General features: G+C 35.8%; 1 protein-coding gene across 2 annotated transcripts in view; it reads right to left on the bottom strand.

The window, feature by feature from the left end:
- Window positions 1-24,202, bottom strand: part of USP47 (ubiquitin specific peptidase 47) — a 120,975-nt gene that overhangs the window by 28,367 nt on the left and 68,406 nt on the right. For both annotated transcript variants that reach the window (XM_082844938.1, XM_082844939.1), the window contains 3 exons: window positions 3,845-3,940; window positions 3,607-3,759; window positions 805-972 (listed from right to left, as the gene is read on the bottom strand). In XM_082844938.1, coding sequence (XP_082701064.1) covers window positions 805-972; window positions 3,607-3,759; window positions 3,845-3,940 — 417 coding nt within the window. The remainder of the gene's footprint in view (window positions 1-804; window positions 973-3,606; window positions 3,760-3,844; window positions 3,941-24,202) is intronic.

Raw genomic sequence — 24,202 nt, 5'->3', positions numbered from 1 at the left:
CATTTGATAAAAAACCATTAAAGAAATGGTTTGCCAAAATCTTAAAAATCACTGACCTAGTAATAAAAATTCTATCCTAGATATTATCCAGTCTTGTAGTTTTCAAATGATAATCCATGGAATTGTATCATTTTTTGAAGTCCCTTAAGGGCTGTCATGGGGAGGGGAGGAAAACTGAGGGGTCCCCTACCTAAAAAAGATTAGTTCTCTTATTGTTTCAGGAAAGGTCCCATAGCCAGAATTTTTTTTTTTTTTTTTTTTTGTGGTATGCGGGCCTCTCACTGTCGTGGCCTCTCCCGTTGCAGAGCACAGGCTCCGGACGCGCAGGCTCAGCGGCCATGGCTCACGGGCCCAGCCGCTCCGCGGCATGTGGGATCCTCCCGGACGGGGGCACGAACCCGCGTCCCCTGCATCGGCAGGTGGACTCTCAACCACTGCGCCACCAGGGAAGCCCAGCCAGAATTTTTTAAATTAACAGATCTAGTCTAATGCCTTCGTTTTGCGATATGAGAAAACTCTGATATAAGATTTAGAGGCTTGCTGCTACTTTAAAGGCAAAATGAAGTGGTTTCCTCACTACTAGTACCCTTTCCACACCACCACTCAGCTTGCTTCAGCGGTATAGTTCAGCCTCTCAGAAATTAATGCTCCCACCTGTAAGTAGTTTTTTTCTAAAGTTTAATTATGACCACATATATGCATAAAAATAATAGCAATTAAATTTCTTTTAAAGATAATTATATAGCAGCTCAGAGATTACCTTACTCTCTCTTTCAACTAAAAACCACAAATTATAAAAAGTACCTTTTCAAGCCCAGGTTTTGGAATCTTTTCAGTTCCACTATTGCTTTCAAGGCAGATCCCTTCATCAACACCATCATCATTGGAGAAATCATTGCTCATTTGATCACTGTGACAACTGCCTTCATTTTCTGCTCCACTGTCAGTGCAACTTTCAGTCTGAGGAGATTTCTTAATAAAACATAATTATCTTACAATTATAAGCTAAATAAAGGGAAAATATAAACCTTTCAATCCATATGCTGCTTTTCCACATAATTTATGATGCTATTGTTAATAAAAATACTTATTCTACTTTAAGCAAATTTATTTTCTCTTAAAAAGTGAGACCTTAAATAAAATTAAACAAAAGTGTATTTTAAAAGCATTTCTATTAAAATTCTAATACAACAAATTCTAATACAACAAATTAAAATTCTAATACAACAAATTCTTAAATTCTAATACAACAAATTAGTGTTTCTAATTAAAATTAGACCTTAAAATTCTAATACCTTAAAATTCTAATACAACAAATTAGTGTTCTAATACAACAAATTAGACCTTAAAATTCTAATACCTTAAAATTCTAATACAACAAATTAGTGTTCTAATACAACAAATTAGTGTTCTAATACCTTAAAATTCTAATACAACAAATTAGTGTTTCAGAATTCTATTAAACCCCATTTATGTTTACAGCTGCAAAGTAACTATATAAAATTACCATTTCTTTCATCAAAACCATAAAAGCAGAGAACTTATGCTCCAAAATGAGCTTCTGTTGTTCTCAAATCCCAAAAGAATATCATCTCCTTTCTTGAACAAAAAGGTCAATTCAGTTTATCACTATGCTAGGTATTACAGACAATTAGAAAGAAAAACAAGACACTGTATCTATCCTCAAGAACTTTATATTCCAGTTAAAGGAGGTGGAAATGTAACAACAGTAAATAATACTTTTCCATGCTTTTATGATTTTTAAATCCCTTTCAGACAAATTTAAAGAATTCTTCCTAGAAATCCTCAAACAACTCTTTCCTCCCTTTTCCTTTAATATTTTATTTTATTTTTAAAACTTATTTATTTTTGGCTGTGTTGGGTCTTCATTGCTGCGCGCAGGCTTTCTCTAGTTGCGGCGAGCGGGGGCTACTTTTCGTTGAGGTGCGCAGGCTTCTCTCTTGTTGCAGAGCATGGGCTCTAGGTGTGCGGGCTTCAGTAGTTGTGGCACGTGGGCTCAGTAGTAGTGGCACGTGGGCTCAGTAGTAGTGGCACACAGGCTTAGTTGCTCCGTGGCATGTGGGATCAATCTTCCCGGATCAGGGCTTGAACCTGTGTCCCCTGCATTGGCAGGCAGATTCTTAACCACTGCGCCACCAGGGAAGCCCCTCCTTTAATATTTTAGATACAGAGTTTGAAAATTCTTCTCTAAGATGTAGGCACTTGATATGTTTAAGGCATTGCCTATAAGTTCTTGAATTAACCAAGCAATATGTAGTAAGTACCAACTTCTTGCCAAGAATTTTGTTGTAAGAACTGCACCTAACATACAGTCTTCATCCCTCAAGAAAGTTTGGTTCAAGGAAAAATGGAGGTGAAAACCAACTTGAGAATTCTACACAAAGTCCAAAGAGATCATCCCTGAAACTCCTTTTAACTAAGCCAGAACATCTTCTCTTCTTCCAAGAAATGGACCTAAAACTTCCTAAAAGTTCTGGTCAAACTTTGTATCTCAGTTTTCTTCCCTTGGAAAAGACTTCCCTTTATAAGAAATACATTAGGAATATACAGAAAACCCATCTAATACTCATCTCTGAGTAGGAATCTCCCTTGAAAGTTTGGTATACTTTGGACAGACTTCCTAGCTTAAGCACAGGTGTTTGAGATATTATTTCAAATTAAACCTTTCAGAGAATGTTACCTGGTCACAGGTACCATTCAATGAACATTTACTTTAAGGCAATCTCATCTTATAAAAGCTATGAAAAGCAATTATCATCCTTACTTTACAGACAAGGAAAGTGAGGCTCAGAAAACATTTGCCATTTAGTACTTAAGAGCATAAATAAAACTTGAGAATGTTTAAAATTATTTTTAAGCCTCTGGGAAAAGGTATTTTTAACTATTGTGATGAATTCCAATCAGAAAAAAATACTTCATGGCAGTTTTGAGAATAAGAAAGATTTATCACTCTGTAACAACTATGTTAAGTCATTGTAAATATTCCCAATAATTTAATCAGAAGAGTTTCCAAGAGAACAGAGTGGGACATTATGAATCTTTTACTGGATAAGGATAGAGGAAACAGATAATTGGGGGAGGTCAATGAGCGGAAGAAATTAATGAGCTTTATGTGTGCCCTCAAAGTTCCATTCTCAAACTATATTTAAATAGTTTTAAATTTTTTATTTTAGAAGTTTTAATTTAAAAATAAAACTAATTAAAAAAGAAACACAGAAAAATACCTTTATTACCTAGCTTTCTAACCTAGCCAATTTAAGAGCTGGTAAACCTTAAGGGAGAATAACCCAGAAACCTTAATGCTTGAAAAAGACACTAAGACAAAACAAGAAATTAAGGCCATACTACCCAGTTTGCTCGTTCATTCAATATATCTGTTCTGTGTTTATCATGTGCCAGAAACACAAGTGCAGCCCACCTCTAGACTGGTATGTTTCAATAACTAAGAAAGTTATGAAACGTAAGATTATCACACAAATTAAAGAAATAATTCCAGAATTTAATATCCTTTTTGTCATTTCAAAGAATATCACAAGTTACTCTGATCAAAGAAGAATATCTGAAGTATAATTTATAAGTATTCACCTCATCTTCAACATCAATAAATGTACTCATGTCTAGTTCCTCGGGAAATGTCATCCGATCATTCAATTTAATCCTGTGCATGGTTGTATAATCAAAATCAAATCTTTTCAGTTGTAAGGTCAGCAGATAAGGGAAATGCAAAAACCGAAGACCCTAAAAAAAAAAGTGTGGGGGGGAATCTATTGAATATTGAATATTATCTCAGATAATTAAGTATTAATTTCTAAATGGCATCTACCTTTCGTGCATCACACTTCTTCTTACAACGTTCACAAAAATATTGATTTGGGCCATCCAGGATCTCTGGCTGAATAAATGCATGCAATGCTTCCTCCTAGTTAGAAAAAAAAAAAATTGTTTTATAATTATTGTAAAGTATTATAATGTTAACGACAAAGCCCTGAATATAAAAACACTGCAATTACCAAAATACTTATATGTAGAACAGCAAGAAAATTAGGAATTCAAACTGCAAAAAGGCGGAAAAAAAGTATCAACAGCAAAATGATGTTATCATTATAAACACTTAGCAAAAAATTACTTTATTTCATTCTGTATGAGCTCTACATTTCCTAGTGTTGCACATCAGTTAGTCATTTCTACCTAGTTTTCACAGACTTTATGTTGTGATTTTTGGTTAAATAATCTAATAGAAATCCTCAGTCTTTAGATTAAAAAGTAATTCCATACTTCTTAGAAAAGCAGTTGCATGTGTCACTGCATCCTTCTTGTAAAAGGAGACAATTTTAAACTGCACAGTTAACAACCCAGCACTCTGAAGAATTTACACTATTTGTACATTAAAAAATCTAATAATTATCCTTAACCCCTACATTTAGGGTCAGTCAGTAAGCTACCACTGCACTAATTATAAAGACTGAAAACCACTGTGCAACCTTCTCACTGCTTGTCAGCTACTACTCCATTTGAAAATGTATGAGAGATGCTGGATTGTTCACCTAGTGGAACCATGTAGTTCTCTTTTCTCCATACAGCTTTAAGACAGAAGAAACCAGTATGAATATTGTTGAAGAATCAGTAGGCATAAAATTTTTATTGTAATTTTTCATCATTGATTTTTCACAATTAAAAAATTTTAGTTGATACAACATACAAGATTGGATTGCACAATTTCATTTGATGTCATCTCTTTTCCTCAGACATGGTCTAAGTAGAACTACCGACAATATTTATTACATATAAAGAAGAAGAAGTGGAATCATTAAGACAAAGTATCTTCAAAAAATTTTTGATATAGAACAAGTTGTTCCTCAAAAGATAAGGGAGCTTGATCTAGCAAAATGGACTTAGTTGTAAAACAGCTAGCAAAGCATACAAAAACTACTATCCACATATTGCTTTGTATAGCTTATTTTGGAATAAGATAAAAAATATGAAAAAATATACAAAATGCTTCTAACTTCATCCATCTCCTATTTGGTCCTCAGAACACAAGAAGAACCAATGGGGTAGGGAGGGGGACCAAGTAGCTGGCTTTTCTCCACATAATCAAGTGTTTTACAGGAGGTCATAGGAAAGGACACATTTAGAAAACGATTTTTGGGGGATTTTTTCCCATATTTTTAAGTACGAAAAAGGCAAATTCTTTAAAAACATGAGAGGTAAAAGCTTTAAGAGCAATCACATCTATAGCTTAACACAGACTGATACCAAATCAGCTGAGCTTTCCGAATGGATTACTGAACTGTTAAAACACTCAATATCTTCAAAAAGCAGGGGGAGGGTAAAGGGAGAGTGAGAACATTATGTAACTCAAATTCTACTTTACTAAACTAAGTTATATGTACGTATTGATCTCTGGCTTATAGTTCACAGCCAGAGCTATCTTTTTTTTTCTTCTTCTTCTTTTAAACCCGGAGAAAAGTTTAAAGAAAATTCCCTTAAACGTTTTACTTAGACACACCAACTTTTAACATTTTGCTACCTTGTTTTATCATTCTCCCACCCACACGCACATTATGTGTTTTTCCGAACCACTTGAGAGTAGGTTCATACATGCGTTTCCTCTTAATACTTCAATGTGACTTTTTAAGAAAAAACATATTCTTACATAAACAGAAGAGTTATCAAACTCAGGAAAATTTAATATTGGTAAAGTACTTGTGTCAGTTTATATTCCAATTCTGTCAATTATCCTAATAATGTCCTTTATAGTATTTCTCCCCATCCAGTACAGAATCAAATCCAGGAAAACAGACTGCATTTGGCTGTCTGCCTCTTCAGATTCATTTTGTCGGGTACAGTTTCAAAGCCTTTCTTTCATAACATTAACAATTTTGAAGAGGCCAGTTATTTTATAAAAATGTTCTGCAATTTGAGTTTGTCTGATGTTCCTTAGATTCAGGTTATGCATTCCTTACTAGACTAATGTAAGTAAGTAATGATGTGTTCTTCTAAGGGTATGACAGTCAAAGGGCAAGATGTCCCTAACATCCTTACTGGTGATATTAACTTCAATCACCTGGTCAAGGTGTTGCCCAGTTTTTTCACTATGTGGTTATTATTTTTTTCCTCTTGTGGCTAATAAGCAATTTGTAAGGAGACACTTGGAGACCATACAAAACTACTATGCTTTAAAGAACTTTCCACCTTAGTTTAGCATCCACTATTGGATTCTTGTTTAAACCAAATTTTAATATAATGTTTGTTTTATAAGCCAACCTGAAAATCTTTTGCCTTTAATAGGCAATTTAAGCCCATCCATATTTAATATGACTGATGTTTTGTTTCATCTCAGTCACTATTGTATATTTTAATTACTCTATTAAGTAATATTTACTGTGTTTCTTTTTCTACATGGTGTTTTTGCTATTTTTTACATTTTCTTTTGGTATTTAGGAAGGTTAGTAATTTTTTTCTAGTGCATTTGTATGTACTTTTGTTAGTGCCCTTAATCCTTCCTTTTCCTTACTTAAGCTTTTAGTGTCTGGTCGGCCGATTTTAAACGATAGCCTTGGTCTCCCACCTATTTAAGTCTATGATCTCATTCTACTTTCCCTTCTCACTCTCTTCCTTTTTTAAGAATGGTATTCTCTGTACGTTGTTTAACATGTAACATTTCATACTTTCTTTTTTCCATGTCCCCACCCTTGTTTTATTTAGTCCTTAATTCTACAATTTAGTATATTAAATGCTCACGGTCCTTTTGCTGAAGCTTCCCCAGTGGTCTCTTGGGTGGATGGAGATCATCCTCCAACAATCTCCTCAAGAAGGCTTATGGATACAATGGTCTATGAGTTCTTCAATATTCAAAAGTTGATTTTCTATTGCCATAATAATTGAAGAAGAACTTGGCTGGATAGCAGATCCTTGGCCTGTACTTTTTCTTGATTTTCTTGAAATTGCCATTCTATTGCCATGATTTGCATGTTGCTCTTCAAAAGTATGATGCCAGCCCCATTTGTCTTTCAAGTTTAGCAGTTTACTAAAATATGTCTCAGTTGATCATTCCAGGTCCATTTTTCTAGGTACAGTGGTGCGTCCTTCAAAAGGTAGATTTAAATTTCCCCTATTTCCAGAAAGTGTTCCTGGATTATAGTTTATAAGTTTTGTTCTACTGAGTTATTTTTATTCTTCACAGATTCCAATTATGTTGGACCTCCTTTGCCAGCCTTTCCTTTCCATCACTTGCTCTGAGATCCTAATTTTTACTTCTTTATCTCATTTTCATTCTATGTTCTTCCTTAGATTTTCATTCCATTCTATTTTCTCTTGAGCATTTTATAATTAATTCTTCATTTCTAATGTAGTCTTGTCTTTTTTTAAATTTCCTTCCTGAGTTTGATCAGCTTGCATTGCATTTCTTGCTTGCTTGGTTTTTTCTTTAATCCATTTCTCTCCTTAAATTTTTGGATACCAAGTTCTGTTCTGCTTGCTTGAGAATACTTAACTTAGTCTAGAGTACTGTGTTACAGTATGCTACTTTGTGGTTATTTTTCTAAGGTTTTGAGGTTGTGTGTGTATAGATTTTCATCAGCTGAAATGATTTAATACACATTTTCTGTTTTCTTCCAACACTGCTGCTGTGTAAGTTTGATTTTTCCCTTACTCATTTTGTGGACAGCGTTCTTTAGTTTGTGAGTACCTTCTGTCAACTTAGTGAAGTGTAATTTCTTGAATGGGTAATGGGGGAAAAGAGGTTGGTGTCTTCTTTCATTTTGCAGAACACTTTATTTTTCTTCTTCTTGTTTTCTCCTCACTGCTAGGACTCAGTGGCATCACCCCTTCTCTGTTTATCTCCTTCTCTAGAAGCAAAATTCCTCTAAGGCTGCCACTTCCTAAGTTACTACACGCTCTAAAACTCCTTCCTGGTAGCTGGTACTATAAACTACCAAGTCCCAGTCTGTGTTCACTATTTTGGCACACACTGTTGTACTTTCTCTTTTTGAGGGTGATTCTGTCTTCATTTTGTTTAAGTCTTCCAGTCCCCTCTCTTCTGTTTCATAGTCTCTAAAGCATCCCACTTCATACTCTCCACATATACAGACTTGCAGCAGTAGTGGAAGCTCCACTGGCACTTGATAATTTTGCTACTTTCAGGTAATCTGAAGTTCATGTCATTGTCTCCTAGCAATCCAGAAAGTATGGGTTAGTTGGGTTTCATTTGTGTTCCTTCTAGCCTATGGTTTTGGGAGGATATGTGGAGATATGGAGATTGAGGTAGCCACCATTTTCCTTTAGATTTAGAAAACAGTTAAAGCTATATTAATAATTTTCTTTAGCTTCTTATTCATTTTTTTAAAAGTTGACCCCAGAATAATTATAAATAAAATTATTCAGTCATAAAAATTAGCTTCAATTCATCTATTCATTCAACAATTATGTAAATTATGGGCTAATGTGGTTATATACATTTGTCTTCACTTAATGAGATGTACAAGATAACTAAAAATCATGCCAAACTATATTTTAGATAACAAAAAAATAAGTTATGGATCATAAAAATGGAAAATATAATAAACATTATGCCATTATTAATACACACAAAAAAACTATACTGCTTACCATGAGCTGTCCTCTTGAGTATGTTATTCTTGTGTCATGTTTCCAAACTAGCTTTGGGTTGACTGTGATTGTTTTTCATCATTCCAGAGTGAAGATAATAGTTTTATTTTCTAGAGCTTACACCTCCTTATATATTATACAAAGTGTAATTGTGCAGAGTTTTTTAGACCCTGATCTCCAGCGTTCAGAATAGAACATAGAGAAGTCTTACATCCTTAGTTCTCTGAGTAAGAAATACAGAAAATCTAGGTACAGTGCAATCAAAAGATAGAACCAAGGAATGGTATATAAATCCTCTCACTTATTTTTACTCTTAACTTATATATATAATTCTTTCTCCATCATTCAACATCTACTTCAGCTTGAATGAAGAAATGGTTGCTAAAATATAATACTTTACTTTTCAGACTGAACTATGGAAGATAAATTAGAACCACTACTGATAACTATTTTCTAACTGATTTCGACTTAGCAATTCTGTGCTATTGAAATACAGTTACATGTCTTCCTTACAGAGAGTCAACTATCTCTCCCAGAACATATAGTTTTCTCTTTTAAACTAGGAAAAGAACTCTACTTTTACTTAAGCCATCTACTTTTAATTGCAACTGTTTTGATAACTGATGATTCACATACAATTATAAGAAATAATACAGAGCCTCCTGTACACTTTGCCATTCTCCATTTGATAACATTTTGCAAAACTATAGTATAATATCACAATCAGGATACTGACATTGATATAACCCACCAATCTTATTCCAATTTTCTCAGTTTCAGTGTACTCATTTGTCTGTCTATGTGTGTGTAGTAAGTTCTTTACAATTTTATTACCTGTATAGGCTTATATATCCACCACCATAGTCAAGAGACTGAACAGTTCCTACACCACAAGGATCCCTCATGTTGTCCTTTTATAGTAACCACCTACCCATCCTTCCCCTGGTGCCAACTAATCTACAAGCTCTGGCAATAATTAATCCATCTCCCAGTTCTAAAATTTTGTTTTATCAAGAATGTTATATAAATGGAACCATATGTAACCTTTTGAGGTTGGTTTTTGTCACTCAGCATAATTCCCTGGAGATTCATTCAAGTTTCTGTGTGTATCGGTAGTTTGTCCCTTTTTATTGTTAAGTAGTATTCTATGGTTTGTTTGTACCACAGTGTGTTAAACCATTTACTTGTTGAAGGACATCTGGGTTGATTCCAGTTACAGAATATTAAAAATAAAGACATTATGAATATTTGATAAGTTTTTGTTTCTCTGGGATAAATAACCAAGAGTACAATTGCTGGAGGTTATGATAATTTCATGTTTAGTTTTATGAGAAACTGCCTGTAACTTTTCACATTCCCACCAAAAACATGAGTGATCCAGTTCCTCCACACTGTTGTCAGCTTTTTGTGCTGCCATTATTTTTTATTTTAGCCATTCTGTTGGTAGAGAGTGTTATCTTCATTATGGTTTGAATTTGCATTTCCCTAGTGATGTTGAACATCTGTTCCTGTATTTATTTGATATCTGCATATCCTCTTACATGAAATGTTGTTTATGTCTTTTGCCAACTGTCTAAATGGACTGTTATCATTTTTTACTATTGTGTTTTGAGACGTCTTTATGTATTCTAGATACTAGTCCTTTGTCAGATATGGGGTTTCCAAATATGTTCTCCCAGTCTGTAGCTTCTCTTACCTTCATCACATGGGCTTTCAAAGAACAAGTGTTTTAAAATTTTGTTGAGATACAACTTGTCAATTTTTCCCTTTGTGGATTGCACTTTTTGGTATCAAGTCTAAGAATTCACTGCTTAACCCTTTTTCTAGAGGATTTTTTCCTGTGTTTTATTTCTAAAAGTTTGTAACTACATTTTTTTTAAGTCTATGATCCATTTTGAGTTAATTTTTTTACAAGCTGTAAGGTTTAAGTAAAGGTTCATTTTCGTATATATGAATTCCCAATGGTTTTAACATCATTTGTTTAAAAGACCATCCTTGCTGAATTGAATTGCACTGTGCAATTCTAAAAAAAATCAGCTGAGCATGTTTATATGGATCTAGTTCTGGGTTTTCTATTATGTTCCACTGATCTATTTGTCTATTCCTCCAATACCATACAGTCCTGATTACTGTAGCTATATAATAAGTCTTGAGATCAAGGAGACTGATTTCTCCTACTTTATTCTTTTTCCAAAATTCTCTTAGCTATTCTAGCTATTTTTTTTAGAATGAGCTTGAAAAATCTTCTCAGATTTTGAAAGGAATTTCATTAAAATTATACAATTTGGGGGAGAATCTACATCTTTACCATGTGAATATTCCAATCAATGAGGACAGTATGTCTCTCCCTTTACTTAAATATTCTTTTCAGAATTTATAGTTTCTAGCACATAGGTCCAGTACATATTTTGTTAGGTTTACACCTAAGGCTTTTTTTGCCCCACAACTACAAATGGTATTGTATTTTTAATTTCACTTTCCACATTTCATTGCTAGTATTTTTGAAATACAATTGATTTTTGTATGTTTATCTTATATCCTGCTACCTATTAAACTCACTTATTAGTTCTAGGGTTTTGTTTTGGTAAATATCTTCACGTTTTCTATACAAAATATTATGTTGTTTAAAAAAGGTGGGGGAGCAGGTAAGAGTGGTTCAGGATGGCGGAGTAGAAGGACGTGTGCTCACTCCCTCTTGCGAGAGCACTGGAATCACAAATAACTGCTGGACACTCATCGACAGGAAGATACTGGAAATCACAAAAAAAGATACCCCACAACCAAAGACAAAGGAGAAGCCGCAATGAGACGGTAGGAAGGGCGCAATCACAATAAAATCATATCTCATAACCACGGGTGAGTGACTCACAAACTAGAGAACAATTATACCACAGAAGTCCACCCACTGGAATGAAGGTTCTGAGCCCCACATCAGGCATCCCAACCTAGGGGTCTGGCAATGGGAGGAGGACTTCCCAGAGAATAAGACTTTGAAGGCTAGTGGGATTTGACTGCAGGACTTTGACAAAACTGGGGGAAACAGACTCCACATTTGGAGAGCACACACATAGTGTGCACATCAGGACCCAGGGGGAAGGAACAGTGACCCCATAGGAGAATGAATCAGACCTACCTGGGAAGTAATCCTTGGCATGAGTCCTCACAGAGTCCACCATTAGCCCCACCAAAAAGCCTGTAAGCTCCAGTGCTGGGTCACCTCAGGCCGAACAACTAACAGGGAGGGAACTCGGCCTCACCCATCAGCAGACAAGCAAATTAAAGATTTACTGAGCTCTGCCCTCCAGAACAACACCCAGCAATACCCACCAACAGACCTTCCCATCAGGAAGCCTGCACAAGCCTCTTAGATAGCCTCATCCACCAGAGGGCAGACAGCAGAAGCAAGAAGAACTGCAATCCTACAGCCACTGGAATGAAAACCACATCCACAGAAAGATAGACAAGATGAAAAGGCAGAGGCTACGTCTCAGATGAAGGAACAAGATAAAACCCTAGAAAAACAACTAAATGAAGCAGAGATAGGCAACCTTCCAGAAAAAGAATTGAGAATAATGATAGTGAAGATGATGCAGGACCACAGAAAAAGAATGTAAGCAAAGATCGAGAAGGTGCAAGAAATGTTTAACAAAGACGTAGAAGAATTAAAGAACAAACACCTAGAAGAATTAAAGAACAAACAGAGATGAACAATACAAGAACTGAAATGAAAAATATACTACAAGCAATCAACAGCAGAATAACAGAAGCAGAAGAATGGATAAGTGACCTGGAAGACAGAATGGTGGAATTCACTGCCGCGGAGCAGAATAAAGAAAAAAGAATGAAAAGAAATGAAGAGAGCCTAAGAGACCCCTGGGACAACATTAAATGCAAAAACATTCGCATTATAGGGGTCCCAGAAGGAGAAGAGAGAGAGAAAGGACCCAAGAAAATATTTGAAGAGATTATAGTCGAAAACTTCCCTAACATGGGAAAGGAATTGGCCACCCAAGTCCAGGAAGCGCAGAGTCCCAGGCAGGATAAACCCAAGGAGAAACATGCCGAGACACATAGTAATCAAACTGACAAAAATTAAAGACAAAGAAAAATTATTGAAAGCAACAAGGGAAAAATGACAAATAACATACAAGGGAACTCCCATAAGGTTAACAGATGATCTCTCGGCAGAAACTCTACAAGCCAGAAGGGAGTGGCATGATATATTTAAAGTGATGAAAGGGAAGAACCTACAACCAAGATTACTCTACCCAGCAAGGATCTCATTCAGATTCGACAGAGAAATCATAAGCTTTACAGACAAGCAAAACCTAAGAGAATTCAGTACCACCAAACTAGCTCTACAACAAATGCTAAAGGAACTTCTCTAAGTGGGAAACACAAGAGAAGAAAAGGACCTACAAAAACAAACCCATAACAATTAACAAAATGGTCATAGGAACATACATATCGATAATTACCTTAAACGTGAATGGATTAAATGCTCCAAACAGAAGACATAGGCTCGCTGAATGGATACAAAAACAAGACCCATATATATGCTGTCTACAAGAGACCCACTTCAGACCTAGGGACACATACAGAATGAAAGTGAGGGGATGGAAAAAAGATATTCCATGGAAATGGAAATCAAAGGAAAGCTGGAGTAGCAATCCTCATATACGATAAAATGGACTTTAAAATAAAGAATATTACAAGAGACAAGGAAAGACGCTACATAATGATCAAGGGATCAGTCCAAGAAAAAGATATAACAATTATAAATATATATGAACCCAACATAGGAGCACCTCAATACACATTAAGGCAACTGCTAACAGCTCTAAAAGAGGAAGTCGACAGTAACACAATAATAGTGGGGGACTTTAACACCTCACTTACACCAATGGACAGATCATCCAGACAGAAAATTAATAAGGAAACACAGGTTTTAAATGACACAATAGACCAGATAGATTTGATATTTATATGACATTCCAGCCAATAACAGCAGATTACAATTTATTCTCAAGTGCACATGGAACATTCTCCTGGACAGATCACATCTTGGGTCACAAATCAAGCCTTGGCAAAATTAAGAAAATTGAAATCGCGCTTCTCTGGTGGCGCAGTGGTTAAGAATCCGCCTGCCAATGGAGGGGACATGGGTTCGCACACTGGTCCCAGAAGATCCCACATCCCGCAGAGCAACTAACCCCGTGTGCCACAACTACTGAGCCTGTGCTCTAGAGCCCACGAGCCACAACTACCGAGACCGCGTGCCACAGCTACTGAAGCCTGCGCACCTAGAGTCCATGCTCCACAACAAGAGAAGGCACTGCAGTGAGGCCCATGCACTGCAATGAAGAGTAGCCCCCACTCACCACAACTAGAGAAAGCCCGTGCACAGCAACGAAGACCCAACACAGCCAAAAATAAATAAGTATAAAATAAATAAATAAAATTAAAAAAAAAAAGAAATTGAAATCATGTCAAGCATCTTTTCTGACCACAACACTCTAAGATTAGAAATCAATTACAGGGAACAAAATGTAAAAAACACAAACACATGGAGGCTAAACAATACGTTTCTAAATAACCTAGAAATCACTAAGGACATCAAAGAGGAAATCAAAAAATACCTAGAGACAAATGACAATGAAAACACGATGATCCAAACTCTATGGGTTGCAGCAAAAGCAGTTCTAAGAGGGAAGTTTATAGCAATACAATCCTACCTCAAGAAACAAGAAAAATCTCAAATAAACAATCTAACCTTACACCTAATGGAACTAGAGAAAGAAGAACAAACAAAACCCAAAGTCAGTAGAAGGAAAGAAAACATAAAGATCAGAGCAGAAATAAATGAAATAGAAACAAAAAAAAAACAATAGCAAAGATCAATAAAAATAAAAGCTGGTAATTTGAGAAGATAAACAAAATTGACAAACCTTTAGCCACACTCATCAAGAAAAGGAGGGAGAGGACTCAAATCAATAAAATTAGAAATGAGAAAGGGGAAGTTACAACAGACCCGGCAGAAATACAAAGCATCCTAAGAGACTACTACAAGCAACTCTATGCCAATAAAATGGACAAATTCTTAGAAAGGTATAACCTTCCAAGAAAGAAGCAGGAGTAAACAGAAAACATGAACACATGAATCACAAGGAATGAAATTGACACTGATTAAAAATCTTCCAACAAACAAAAGTCCAGGACTAGATGGCTTCACAGGCGAATTCTATCAAACATTTAGAGAAGAGCTAACACCCATCCTCTCAAACTCTTCCAAAATATAGCAAAGGAAGAAACACTCCCAGACTCATTCTATGAGGCCACCATCATGCTGATACCAAAACCAGACAAAGATACTACAAAAAAAGGAAATTACAGTCCAATATCACTGATGAATATAGATGCAAAAAACCTCAACAAAATACTAGAAAACAGAATCCAACAGTACATTAAAAGGATCATACACCATGATCAAGTGGGATTTATCACAGGGATGCAAGGATTCTTCAATATATGCAAATCAATCAATGTGATAAACCATATGAACAAACTGAAGAATAAAAACCATATAATCATCTCAATAGATGCAGAAAAAGCTTTTGAAAAAATTCAACACAAATTGATGATAAAAACTCTCCAGAATGTGGGCACAGAGGGAACCTACCTCAACATCATAAAGGCCATATACAACAAACCCACAGCAAACATCATTCTCAATGGTGAAAAACTGAAAGCATTTCCTCTAAGATCAGGAACAAGACAAGGATGTCCACTCTCACTATTGGAAGTCCTAGCCACAGCAATCAGAGAAGAAAACGAAATAAAAGGCATACAAATTGGAAAAGAAGTAAAACTGTCACTGTATGCAGATGACATGATACTATATATAGAAAATCCTAAAGATGCCACTGGAAAACTACTAGAACTAATCAATGGAATTTGGTAAGGTTGCAGGATACAAAATTAATGCACAGAAATCGCTGGCATTCCTATACACCAACAATGAAAAATCAGAAAGAGAAATAAAGGAAACAATCCCATGTACCACTGTAACAAAAAGAATAAAATACCTAGGAATAAACCTACCAAGGGAGGTAAAAGCCCTGTACTCAGAAAACTATAAGACGCTGATGAAAGAAATCAAAGATGACATAAACAGATGGAGAGATATACCATGTTCATGGATTGGAAGAATCAATATTGTGAAAATGACTATACTACCCAAAGCAATCTACAGATTCAATGCAATCCCTATCAAATTACCAGTGGCATTTTTTTACAGAACTAGAACAAAAAATCTTAAAATTTGTATGAAGACACAATAGACCCCAAATAGCCAAAGCAATCTTGAGAGAAAAAAATGGAACTGGAGGAATCAGACTCCCTGAATTCAGACTATACTACAAACCTACAGTAATCAAGACAATATGGTACTGGCACAAAACCAGAAATATAGATCAATGGAACAGGCTAGAAAGCCCAGAGATAAACCCACACACCTATGGTCAACTAATCTACGACAAAGAAGGCAAGGATATACAATGGAAAAAAGACAGTGTCTTCAGTAAGTGGTGCTGGGAAAACTGGACAGCTACATGTAAAAGAATGAAATTAGAACACTCCCTAACACCACACACAAAAATAAACTCAAAATAGATTAAAGACCTAAATGTTAGACTGGATACTATAAAACTCTTAGAGGAAAACGTAGGAAGAACACTCTTTGATGTAAATCACAGCAAGATCTTTTTTGACCCACCTCCTAGAGAAATGGAAGCAAAAACAAAAGTAAACAAATGGGACCTAATGAAACTTAAAAACTTTTGCACAGCAAAGGAAACTATAAACAAGATGAAAAGACAACCCTCAGAATGTGAGAAAATATGTGCAAACGAATCAACAAAGGATTAATCTCCAAAATATATAAATAGCTCATGTAGCTCAATATCAAAAAAACAAACAACAGAATCCAAAAATGAGCAGAAGACCTAAATAGATATTTCTCCAAAGAAGACATACAGATGGCCACGAGTCACATGAAAAGCTGCTCAACATCACAAATTATTAGAGAAATGCACATCAAAACTACAATGAGGTATCACCTCACACTGGTCAGAATGGGCATCATCAGAAAATCCACAAACAACAAATGCTGGAGAGGGTGTGGAGAAAAGGGCACCCTCTTGCACTGTTGGTGGGAATGTAAACTGATAACAGCCACTGTGAAGAACAGTACGGAGGTTCCTTAGAAAACTAAAAATAGAATTACCAAATGACGCAGCAAACCCACTACTGGGCATATACCCAGAGAAAACCATAATTCAAAAAGACACATGCACCCCAATGTTCAATAGCCAGGTCATGGAAGCAACCTAAATGCCCATCGACAGACGAATGGATAAAGAAGATGTGGTATGTATATACAATGGAATATTACTCAGCCATAAGAAGGAATGAAATTGGGTCATTTGTAGAGACTGTCATACAGAGTGAAATAAATCAAAAGAGAAAAACAAATATCATTTATGAATGCATATATGTGGAATCTAGAAAAATGGTACAGATGAACCAGTCTGCAAGGCAGAAATAGAGACACAGATGTAGAGAACAAACTTATGGACACCAAGGGGGTAAAGCAGGCTCGGGGGGATGGTGGTGGTTATGGTGGGATGAATTGGGAGATTGGGATTGACCTATATATGCTTAATATATATAAAATAGATAACTGATAAGAACCTGCTGTATAAAAAATAAATAAAATTCAAAAATAAAAATAAATAAAAAAGGGGGGGAACAATTTTATTTCTTCCTTTTATTGGTATGCCTTTTATTACCTCTTCTTGCCTTACTGTACTGGCTATGACTTCCAGTACTGAACTGAATAACAGTGACAGCAGACATCCTTGCCTAGATAACCTTGATGTTTTAGGGAGAAAATATTCCGTCTTTCACCATGAAGTACGATGGTAGCTCTACATTTCTGAATACATTCTTTACCAGGTTGAGAAAATTATCCTCCATTACTAGTTTTCAGATAGTTTTTTTTATCATAAGTGGATATTGAACTTTGTCACGTACTTTTTCTAAGTCAATTGATATGATCATGTGAATTTTCTTCTTTTCTCTGTTAATATGCTAGATTACAGTCATTGATTTTTTACATACTGACAAGCCTTGAATCCATAGAATGAACTCTACTTAGACATGGTATATAATTCTCCTTATATATTGCTTAATTCTATTTGGTAATAATTTGACAAAGATTTTCCCATCTGTATGCATTAAGAATACTGGCTTGCCAGAGATAAACCCATGCACATATGGTCACCTTATCTTTGATAAAGGAGGAAAGAATATACAATGGAGAAAAGACAGCCTCTTCAATAAGTGGTGCTGGGAAAACTGGATAGCTACATGTAAAAGAACGAAATTAGAACACTTCCTAACACCATACAAAAAAACCCTCATAATGGATTAAAGACCTAAATGTAAGTCAAGACACTATAAAACTCTTAGAAGAAAATATAGGCAGAATGCTCTATGACATAAATCACAGCAAGATTCTTTTTGACCCACTACCTAGAGAAAAGGAAATAAAATAAAAAATAAACAAATGGGAGCTAATGAAACTTAAGAGCTTTTGCACAGCAAAGGAAACCATAAACAAGACCAAAAGACAACCCTCAGAATGGGAGAAAATACTTCCAAACAAAGCAACTAACAAAGGATTAACCTCCAAAATATAAAAGCAGCTTATACAGCTCAATATCAGAAAAACAAACAACCCAATCCAAAAATAGGCAGAAAACATGAATAGACATTTCTCCTAAGTAGACATATAGATTGCCAACAAGCAAATGAAAGGATGCTCAACATCACTAATCATTAGAGAAATGCAAATCAAAACCACAATGAGGTATCACCTCACACTGGTCAGAATGGCCATCATCAAAAAATATAAAAACAATAAATGCTGGAGAGGGTGTGGAGAAAAAGGAACCCTCTTCCACTGTTGGTGGGAATGTAAACTGATATAGCCACTACGGAGAACAGTACAGAGGTTCCTTAAAAATCTAAGAATAGAACTACCATACAACCCAGCAATCCCACTACTGGGCATATACCCCGAGAAAACCATAATTCAAAAAGCGTCACGTACCACAATGTTCATTGCAGCACTATTTACAATAGCCAGGACATGGAAGCAACCTAAGCGCCCACTGGCAGATGAATGGATAAAGAAGAGGTGGCACATATATACAATGGACTATTACTCAGCCATAAAAAGAAATGAAATTGAGTTACTTGTAGTGAGGCGGATGGACCTAGTCTGTCATACAGAGTGAAGTAAGTCAGGAAGAGAAAATCAAATATCATATGCTAACATATATGTGGAATCTAAAAAAACAAATAGTTCTGAAGAATCTAGGGGCAGGACAGGAATAAAGACACAGACGTACAGAATGGACTTGAGGACATGGGGAGGGGGAAGGCTAAGCTGGGACAAAGTGAATGAGTGGCACTGACATATATACACTACCAAATGTAAAACAGATAGCTAGTAGGAAGCAGCCGCATAGCACAGGGAGATTAGCTCCGTGCTGTGACCACCTTGAGGGGTGGGATAGGGAGGGTGGGAGGGAGATGCAAGAGGGAGGGGATATGAGCATATATGTATACATACAGATGATTCACTTTGTTGTATAGCAAAAACTAACACAACATTGTAAATCAATTATACTCCAATAAAGATGTGTGTGTGTGTGTGTGTGTGTGTGTGTGTGTGTGTGTGTGTGTGTGTGTGTGTGTATAAAGAATAGTGGCTTGGTCATAGTTTTTTGGTGTCTTGTTTTGTTTTTTGTTGTTGTTATTGTTGTAGTTTTAACTGTCTTTGTCTGGTTTAGTATGAGGATAAGACTAGCTTCATAAAATACACTGAGAAGGGTTCTTTCCTTTCTGTTTTTTGGAAGGGGTTGTGTAGAACTGGTGTTCACTGTGCTAAGATGCCTGGTACAAGTCTCCAGTGAAACCATTCCAACTTATAGATTTTCTTTCTAAGAGATTTTAAATTATGAATTTAATATCTTAAGAGTTATAGGGCTATTCAAGTCATATTAGATGAGTTGTACTTTGTGCTTTTCAAGGCATTGGCTCATTTCATCTGAGTTATCAAATTTATGTTTGCAGAGTTGTCCCTTACTATCGTTTTGATATCTACAAGGTTTGTAGTGGTACTAATTTCATTCTTAATACCGGAAAATTTTTTCTTATCTTTTTTCCCCTTCTGTCAATCTTGCTAAATGTTTGTCAATCGGATTGATGTTTTCAAATAATAGCTCTCATTTATTAATTTTCTGTTTTCAATTTCACAGATTTCTGTCCTTTTCTTTATTATGTCCTTCCTTCTGCTGGCTTTGGGTTTCTTTTGCTCTTTTTTCTAGGTTAGGTGGAAGCTTAGATTATTGATTCAAAACAATTCCTCTTTTTTCTAATGTTAAGAATTTTTGCTAAAGGGCAGCATTTAGTGTTCTAAGTTCCCCTATCAGTAGTATTGCTTCAGCTGTGTCTCAAAATTTCTGACATGTTATATTTTCATTTCCATTCAGTTCAAAGTATTTTTAAAAACATTTCCCTTGAGACTTTCTCTTTGACTCACGGATTTAAGTGTGTTGTTTAGTTTTCAAATGTTTGGTGATTTTCCACTTATCTTTCTGTTGATTTCCAATTTGACTCCAGTGTGGCTGAATAACATATACTCTATGATTTTAATTCTTTTAAATTGAGGTTTGTATGATGGCCCAGGATATGGTCTACCCTAGTATGTAGTCCACAGGCTCTTGAATGTTATACTCTGCTGTTGCTGAGTGGACCATATTATAAATGTCTGTTGGATCTTGTTGGTTGATGGTATTGTTAAGTTCCATATCTTTGCTAATTTTCTGTCTAGAGATTCTACCTATCAATTATTGAGAAGGGCATTGAAGTCTCCAACTATAATGGCAGATTTGTCAGTCTCTCCTTTCAGGTAGGACAGCTTTCACCTCATGTATTTTGCAGCTCTGTTACTTGGTACATACACATTTAGGATTGCTGTCTTCTTGATGGCTTGACCTTTTTATCATTAGATAATGCCCTTCTCTGTCTCTAGTAATTTTGCTTCAAAGTCTACTTTACCTGATATTAATATAGCCATTCCTCATTTATCTTGATTAATGTTTACATGGTATAACATTTTCAATCCTTTTACTATCAACCTGCCTATACCAATATACTGTAGGGAGTTTTTGTAGCTAGCATACTGTTGGGTCACTTTTTTTTAATCTAATATGCTGACCTCTGCCTTTTATTTGGTATAATTAGACCATTTACATGTAAATAAGTATGCTATTTTAAATTTTTGTTTTGTTTTATTTTTTCTGCCTTCCTGTGGATGACCAAAACAAATTTTTTTTAATTTTACTTTGATTTATCTATAGTGCTTTTGAGTTTATCTCTTTTTCAGTGGTCGCTCTGGGTATTACATTACATACACAAAACTTATCTGTCTGTTGGTCCCATCCTTTTACCAGTTCAAGTGAAGTACAGAAAGCTTACCTCTATGTCTTTTTACCTTCTCCCATTTATAATATAATTGTCTTAAATAGTTCCTCTACATACATTTAGAACCACATCAAACAGTGTTACAATTTTGGTTCAACTATCAAACATAATTTAGAAAACTCAGGAGGACAAGGAAAGCCTACTGTATTTACCCAAATTTTTGCTTACTATGTTCTTTCTTCATTCCTAATGTTCCAATATACCTTCCTTTTATCATTTCCTTTCTATTTAGAGAAATTTCTTTAGCCATTTTTTTAAGGTAGGTCTGCTAGTGACAAATTCTCTTAGTGTTCCCTCATCTAAGAATGTCTTGATTTTTCCCTTCATTCCTGAATATTTTCACTGGGTATAAAACTCTAGTTGACAGGTCTTTTCTTTCAACACTTCAAAAATATGCCACTGCCTTCAGGCCTCCACAGTTTCTGATGAAAAATCTGCTTATGAGAAATCAGAGTGCTTTTCTCCTGTAGAAACAGTACCTTTTCTCACTCACTGTTTTCAAGATATTTTGTCTTTAGTTTTCAAAAGTTTAGCTATAATTGAACTTGACGTGAAGTTCTTTTGGCTTATGTTGTTTGCTCAGCTTCTTTGACCTGTGGCTTTATGCCTTTTGCCAAATTTGGGAAGTCTTCAGTCATTATTTCTTCATTTTTCTAGCCCTGCCTTCTTTTTCCTCTCCTTCCAGGACTCCAGTGACACAAATGTTAGACCCTTTGTTATAGTCCCATGGGTCCCTGAGGATCTTTATCCCCCCTTCAGTCTATTTTCTCTGTTATTTAGATTGGGTAACTTCTATTGTTCTATCTTCAGGTTCACTGATTATACACTGTCTCTTCCACTCAGCTGTTGAGCCTATACACTAACTTTTTGAGTTTGGTTCTTGCATTTCTCAGTTCTAAATTCCCGTTTCATTTTTTTTTTATACCTGCTATTTCTTCCCCAGGACTCTCAATTTTCTCATTTGTTTCAAGTGGGTTTAGGAACTCTCACTGAAGTATTTCTATGATGCCTGCTTTAAAATATTTGTCAGATAATTCTAACATCTGTTATTTTGGTGTTTATGTCTCTTGATTCTCTTCTTTCATTCAAAATGAAATGTTCCTGGTTCTCAGAATACAGAATGATTTCTTTAATTGAAACCTTAATATGTGGGGTATTATGATATTCTGGACCCCATTTTAAATCTTCCAGTTTAGCTGGCTTCCTCTGACACTGTTCCAGCTGGGGAAAAGGTTCCTGCCCAATTACTGCCAGGTGGGAGTAGAAGTCCAATTTCACTTGGCCAATGTTGAAACTGGTGGTGGGGAGGGGTTCCTCACTACTGCTGGCAAGGGTAGGGATTCTGGCTACTCAGTAAGCCTCCGCTGACACCACCTGGGCTGTGACAGCAGGAGTATCTCATTACTGCTCCCTTTGTGGCCTCCACCAACACCACAGGTAGGAGGGGGAGAGCCTCCTTACTCCTGGGAAGCGGTGAAAGTCCTGACTCTCACCTAGGCCTCCTCTAACATTACTCCAGTGGGAAGGGAAAGGAGCACCTCCTTACTGTTTAGGTGGGAGTGTAAGGCCAGGCTCCCCACATGGTCTCTAATGACAGTTAACCAGGGGAAAGGGAGAATGGCAGTGGGGAGGTTCAGTACTGTCAAGCAGGGAAGAAACTCCTGCCTCCCTATTCAATCTTCTCTGAAATCACCCCAGCAGGGGGTTGGAGAGCCTTGTTACAACTTCATAAGGGTGGAAGTCTAGGCTCCCCCCTCAGCCTTGGCCGGCATGGGTCAGGGTTGGGGCCATAGTCTTTCTGCAGTGTTTGGCTAGAGCACAGCAGTTACTGGCTACCTTTTCTGTCTTTCCCAGTCTTTTGGCTGGAGAGAGCAGGCTTACTAGTCTGTGCTAGTTGCTATTTCCAGCCTGCCATCATCTTCAAGTTTGGGAAATATTAGGCAAAAAGAAAACCCAGGGAACTCACCCCATGTCATTCCTTGAATCCTGAGGTCCCTAGTCTTTATGCCTTTTCTCCACCTTTCAGTCTTCTTATATTTATTTTATATATAATGTTCAAGATTTTCAGTTGTTTTAGTGGGAGGAATAGGGCAATGTACATCTACTCCATCATCCTGAAAGCAGAAGTCCCCACTTTTTAAACTGGTTCCCACTATGTCCAACCACACAAATTCCTGGAAAAATGAGGATAGAGTCTGTGGAAGAGAGTTTTCTTTATGTGATGCTTACATATTTGGACAAATTTGGACTACTGTACCATCCAAATGAGTTATGTGGTTAAGCCAGCCATATAAGAATGTCCAAATTACGTGTTAAATCAGGGTAGCACTTATGATATAAACTTGTGTACACTAAATACCTGGAACACTTACGATTTTGTAAATACTTATGAATTTAACAATTTTCTATTCAAAACTTTAAAATGATAGTTAAATTGTGTTTACTTAGGGAACAAGTACATAATCTGATCTTTCCAAAGACACTATATGGAACTATACAGCTAAATGCAATTTCAGACATTTTGTCATAATAAACAGATACTTAAATGTACTTATCCCGAAAGAAAATAAAACTACCCTAAAATAAATGGTCTAGAACAGTGCCTGCCACAGAATAAGCAACTCAATAAATACATGACAAAGGGTATCTATAACAACATAGTGTTTAAAATTTACTATTAAAAAAATTTTAAAATAAATAAAATTTACTATTAAGTAGAAAAGCTTCCCTAGTTAATGTCAAACATATGAGGCTATATCATTTTTGTTTATAAAATGTTTTCATAATTCACCAATAAAAATATTTCCAATTTTTATGTATCATTAGAATGTATTTAGGAGTATCTTCTTATAATAATACATTCTCAAATATGCTTGGCAATGAGCAGATTCAAGGTTTCTTTGATTATAAAGTTCAGAGAGATTGGTTTTACGCAGACAGCTCTAATCAGTGAAAA

Source organism: Leucopleurus acutus (genome assembly GCF_964270905.1).
Source record: "Leucopleurus acutus genome assembly, chromosome: 8".
In the NCBI taxonomy this organism is placed as follows: domain Eukaryota; kingdom Metazoa; phylum Chordata; class Mammalia; order Artiodactyla; family Delphinidae; genus Leucopleurus; species Leucopleurus acutus.
Note: the sequence above shows the minus strand (reverse complement) of the source record. Positions and strands in the feature narration are given on the sequence as shown.